At 50.0% G+C, this 5,476-nt stretch overlaps 2 protein-coding genes across 2 annotated transcripts in view; one reads left to right on the forward strand and one right to left on the reverse strand.

Moving 5' to 3' along the window:
• The window catches only part of PpBr36_06562 (uncharacterized protein), a gene marked incomplete at both ends in the record, with an annotated part of 4,137 nt that extends 1,645 nt beyond the window's left edge, over positions 1 to 2,492 (forward strand). The window contains 3 exons of the mRNA XM_029893707.1: positions 38 to 487; positions 1,481 to 2,164; positions 2,275 to 2,492. Of these exons, the coding sequence (XP_029746426.1) occupies positions 38 to 487; positions 1,481 to 2,164; positions 2,275 to 2,492 (1,352 nt within the window). The remainder of the gene's footprint in view (positions 1 to 37; positions 488 to 1,480; positions 2,165 to 2,274) is intronic.
• An 845-nt stretch (positions 2,493 to 3,337) lies between these two features.
• The window catches only part of PpBr36_06563 (uncharacterized protein), a gene marked incomplete at both ends in the record, with an annotated part of 4,826 nt that continues 2,687 nt past the window's right edge, over positions 3,338 to 5,476 (reverse strand). Inside the window, 2 exons of the mRNA XM_029893708.1 lie at positions 3,338 to 3,796; positions 3,872 to 5,300. Coding sequence (XP_029746170.1) covers positions 3,338 to 3,796; positions 3,872 to 5,300 — 1,888 coding nt within the window. The remainder of the gene's footprint in view (positions 3,797 to 3,871; positions 5,301 to 5,476) is intronic.

Below are 5,476 nucleotides of genomic sequence, written 5' to 3' on the forward strand. Positions count from 1 at the left end.
GGTGGCAAGAAGGCTGGCGAAAATGAAAAGAAGGAAGCCGGCAAGGAGGGAGCCGAAGCGGAGGGTGGCAAGAAGGCTGGCGAAAATGAAAAGAAGGAGGCCGGCAAAGAGGGAGCCGAAGCAGAGGCCGGCGAAAAGGAGGGCGATACTGTCCAACAGAAGCTCGATGCTGCCAAAAAGGAGGCAGATGCTGCTAAAAACCAGGCCGATGCTGCCAAAAATGAGGGAACAGGAGTGGAAGCTGATAAAAAGGCCGGTAAAGCTGAAAAGAAGGAAGACAACGCAGCAGAAGGTGGTAAAAAGGCCGGCGAGGCTGAAAAGAAGGAAGACAACGCAGCAGAAGGTGGTAAAAAGGCCGGCGAGGCTGAAAAGAAGGAAGACAACGCAGCAGAAGGTGGTAAAAAGGCCAGCGAGGCTGAAAAGGAAAAGGCTGCGGTCGGCTCTGGCAATAATGTGGTTATTGCTGGGTTTACATTCCTATCCGACGGTACTGTTGTTTCCCCGGACGGTACCGTTCAAAAAATGAACTAAAGCCATTGAGCAGGCTTTAGGATCAGAGAATGGGATTGTGTGGAATGAAGAGGAGTAAAGACTGGTTTTTTGTTTTTGTTTTAGGTATATATAGAGCTCGCTTCAAGTTTGTCAATAGTTCTAAAGGGAAACAGGTACACCAGCACTGGTCAATTGAACGCCACATATCTGCTATGCATTTCGGTGCTTATGTTGACAATTGGACTTCTACTTTTACCTCTGTTATCTGATGAACAGAAACCAAACCCATTCATCTACAATTGGAGTATTTAACTGTCTAAACAATTTGGTTTTTGGACTATTTCTCTACACCTGCACATTCCTTGTATCTTGCAACCTCGAACATGCCAATGATGTTAGTGCTGACCGGGGTTGGTGCGTGGGCCGTAGGAACGAGGTAAATCAAGGCTATTTTTTTTTTTTTTCTAATCGAACCAGTCCATCCCAACGGCGGCAATCCCGATCGCTAGCATTAACTTCGGGTTTGGTTCGACAGCGATCTAACAACCGTGCGACTTCGCGGCCTCGGATTTTAGATTTAGTTGCTTCTGTAGATCATGGGAATAGTCGGTGTGAGCCGGATCAATGTACAGCCATATGCAAGAGATGACCCTCGCGACGCCGGCGCGGATTTCCCCAAACCCCCCGCAAGTGAACGGAAGCTGCGGTGTACATGCACAAGTAGTATTTTCTTTCTCTTGGCAACAAAAAGAATAAAGTTCGCTGCCCATCCTGCTTGGGCTGAAGAAATTCCAGTTTCTCAATGTCATCTGAACTCTCTTCTATTCCAGTGAATTCACCTTGTCAAACCTGTCAGCGTTGACAATCACCGTCACTAAGCGAAGACGAGGATAACAAAAAGAACAAAGATCACAAAAGGTGAGGGAGAAAAAAAAAAAAAAAAAAAAAGGAACCATGGGCGACGCAAACCTATCCGCAACAGCTGCAGCCACCCTCTTCCGGGTCGACGGCATCGTCGCCGTCATAACCGGAGGCGGCACCGGCATCGGTCTCATGATGACCCAGGCACTGGTCAACAACGGCGCGAAAAAGGTCTACATCCTCGGCCGACGAGTCGACGTGCTCGAAAAGGCCGTCGGAGAGTGTGGACCCGCCGCCAAGGGCGTCGTCATCCCCGTGCAGTGCGACGTCACCTCGAAGCAATCCATCCAGGGCGCCGTCGACATCGTGACTTCCGAGGTCGGCTACGTCAACCTCGTGGTGGCCAACTCGGGGGCGTTTGGGCCGCCAAACCGCTACGACCCGACAAAGACCATCTCGGAGCTCAGGCGGACGCTGTTTGACGACGTCGACATGAACGAGGTGACCCAGACCTTCCACATCAACGTCACGGGCGCCTATTTCACCATGCTCGGCTTCCTCGAGCTGCTCGATGCCGGCAACAAGTCCGCCGTCGAGAAGGGAACTTATGGCGCCCCGCTGAGCCCCGGCGGCACGGCGCCGTCCATCCAGAGCCAAGTAGTTTTCAATGCCAGCGTGGCTGGTTACCTCAAGTCCTTCAGGTCGCCGCCTTCCTACGGTGGAAGTAAGGCTGCGCTCCTGCAGTTGACCAAGGTCGCCGCGACGATGCTTGCGACCTATGGGATTCGCGTCAATGGACTTGCTCCAGGGTGTAAGTCGTTTTTGCGTTCATCTGCTTTTTCTTTTTTTTTCTTTCTTTCTTTCTTTTCTTTTCTTTTCTTACGGATACCGCTAATATTAATGTTAACTCCCCCTACATAGTGTTCCCCTCAGAACTGGCGTCAGTCCTCATTCAGGATAGGAATCCCGAGACGGAGAGTCCTGACCTACCTACCTTCATCCCCGCTAGGAAGTTTGGCGGTGACGAGGAGATGGGAGGGACCATACTGTACCTTGCTAGCCGCGCCGGTTCCTACTGCGATGGACTTATCCTTGTGGTAGATGGCGGCCGGTTGGCATTTACCAATTCCACATACTAGGCTGACATTCCGGGTTTAGATTCGCGCCTAGAGCTATAAAGAATGAGAAAAAAAAAAGCCTAGATTGAACAATGTTTGAAAAGATTTCGTCAACTACCTGAATGGCAATTCCATACTAGCTTTGTCCTGAACCGAAACGTTAAGCCAGCAGCTAACCTAATCTGAGGATGGCGTACAATTACTCTGGTCGGACTACAAACAAAACAGCTTGGGCGTTGGTGATAGTCTGTCGGGGGTGACCCCTGAACCAGTGAAGACAATGCAAATCCGAATGTTGCCCAAGGATCTTCGCGACTAAAGATCATTCAAGGCTTGAGTTCGAAGAGTGCTCGTACTGAATCTGCTGCTAGATCCATAGTTTCCTGGAAATTTCGAAGGTCTTTTGGCCAAACATTCATCTCCACAATGGAATACCGTTGCTTGCCTCGACCGTCACCGGGCTGGGTTTGGAGACGTAGACTGAGAGGTGCGGCTGGGTAAAATTTCCTGTCAGGAAAAGGCGCCGCTGGACTGGCTCCAAGGTCTAGAAGCCTTCTAAAAAAAATCCCAATACGCCCTTCTGCTGCTGCAGCCCATATTGGTTGGTGCGCATATCAATACCTAACGCACGCCAACTTACACGTGCAATTCAATTTATTCGGTGGGAGAGCCATATGTTAGAGTAAGACCAACTTACACGTGCAATTCAATTTATTCGGTGGGAGAGCCATATGTTAGAGTAAGAGGCACTATGTAGACTAAAGCTCATCACAAAGATTTTATCGTGCCCCCAACGCTTACTCGCTTACAACTATCCAATCCTAAGATTCATTTCGTGCAAGAATACTCCTGATATCTTGAAACAGGGCTCCCTTTTCTAGCAGAAAATGCGCGAGCTGGTCAGGACTGTGCCCAGTAGCTATGGCTACTGGCGCGATACCGAGGGTTCTTGAAGAAGGATTGATATCAGCGTCCAGATATATAAGCAACTGCACAACTTCTTTGTGTCCGCAGCAGGCTGCAATCCACAGAGGCGTAGGGGCCAGGTCGTGGAGATTAGTTTGATTTTCCGACCCTTCCCAGGCGTCAACCCCTACGCCTTGCGATACCAGCCATTCTATAGCAGCAGTATCGCCCAGTGCTGCCGACAACCACAGTAGCCAGGGGTTATTGGTATCTCTGTCGTACGGGTCGAGCTGCTTTCCCAGCCCGCAAAGGCTGTGGATGAAATCGCTGATCAGATTACATCTCAGTCCATGCCGCCATGGGGGCTCATAAAGAAAAGGCCTGGACTTGTTGAGACCTCTTGCATGTCTGAGGCAGTACTGTTGTAGGAGTTCGAAAGCATTTTTAACGTGAAGTTCAAACATAGACGCCGTAAGCATTCGAGGTGACTTGACGAGCAGATGCATGATATCAATCTGACCGTCCTGTGCCGCGTGGCCAATGACAGAGCTCGGGTGCCCGAAAGTAGCCCAGATATTGATCCTATCATTGCGCAGCAGCGTGTTGACCATCTTCCAGTTCAAATATTGCGCAGCGAGGATAATCAGTGGCGCATGGCTCTCATCACCTTTCATTTCCAGATCACTTCGTAATGAGAGAGCCTCTGTCAATCGATCAAACCCTCCATTCCTTGCTAGGAAGCAGAGTGTTGGGGTTGATGGGTAGTGCCAAGAGCCCTCGAGTAGGCTCCTGGCCGTGATTTGTGGCAGCACAGCCACAGCCAAGGTTTCTGCTAGATAATTTTCACTCAATGTTTCTGATGCATCCTCGATAGGAAGGTCAAATGGATCCCATGGCTCGGTTGCATTGTTGATCGCATAGCCAAACAGTCGAGAGCAGAGCGACGGCAGAGAATCGATCAGATCATCCAGTGTCCAGGATGGCAAAGCATCAAAATCCACGTCTATATCGCGGATAGAAAGTAGATAAACAAGCGTTCGCTTGATCAGAACTTGTAGGGATACCTTGTAATCAGGAACAATAAACTTTGGATTCGCAGAATCAGAAGCCATGCCGAGTAGTGCGTATATTTTATCTAGCTCGTCACTGGCCTCACTGTGGCGAGCGAACTCTCCAATCAGAAACTCCAGATCAGACCGCTCCCTGAACAAAGAGTTTTCGCGTGCTGGTCCCGGCATCAATTCCAGCACGGCCTGCTTGCCCTTGGTGATCTCGAAGCCCATGAGCATTGGCATCACGGCAAAGGTGCGTGAGGGCACCGACTGACGACCGTACATGACAAGAGCAGACCTGGCGTTTGCAGCTTCTTGTAGGATCCAGATCCTACTGAACCATGACGCTTCATAAAGTTGCGGAATTTCGGTAGTCAACTCGGTTGAGAGTTTCCACTGTGGAGAGATGCAATCGCTGTCTTCGAGGTCCTCCACAGACCCTTCCAGCTGTGCGCGCCATGCCTCGGTCGAGTTTCTTCTGTAGTCACGCCTTGCGACGACTTTCTGATCCAAAGTCTTCATCCAAGTCAGGATATCATCTGTGTGCTTCGACGCCGGGCCCAGCCATATAAGCACCTGCTCGGCGTTCTTGTAGATGAGAGTCATCTGTCCCACCTGGTGTCCACGTTCACTGAGATCCTGCTGATTTATGCAGATGGCGTCCACCCAGAGAACTCTATCCTCATTTTCGAGCCGTAGGTCTCGCAGTGCTTGGAAGAGGTTCGAGGTGACGAGGTGGACCTTGCCGTTGAGCTCAATCTTATGTTGGTCCGTCGCATCACCCCAAGTGTAAGATAGGGCCTCGTACGGAACACCGTCAACCTGGTGAAGAAATGTTTCGAAGATCTCGCATTGAATGAGGTCGGTGTCTCTATTTTCAGTGGTAGAGGCGGGGAAAAGTCGAAAAAGTCGAATGGCGTCTGTTGCGAGGTCGATTGCCTTGTATGTGTAGATGTTGGCCATGTTTATAAGGAAAGTAAAATGCCAGTCTGGTTAATGATGCTTGTGTCTTGAGTTGTAACATGAAAAAGATTTTTTTTTTTTTTT

Source organism: Pyricularia pennisetigena (genome assembly GCF_004337985.1).
Source record: "Pyricularia pennisetigena strain Br36 chromosome 4 map unlocalized Pyricularia_pennisetigena_Br36_Scf_6, whole genome shotgun sequence".
In the NCBI taxonomy this organism is placed as follows: Eukaryota; Fungi; Ascomycota; class Sordariomycetes; order Magnaporthales; family Pyriculariaceae; genus Pyricularia; species Pyricularia pennisetigena.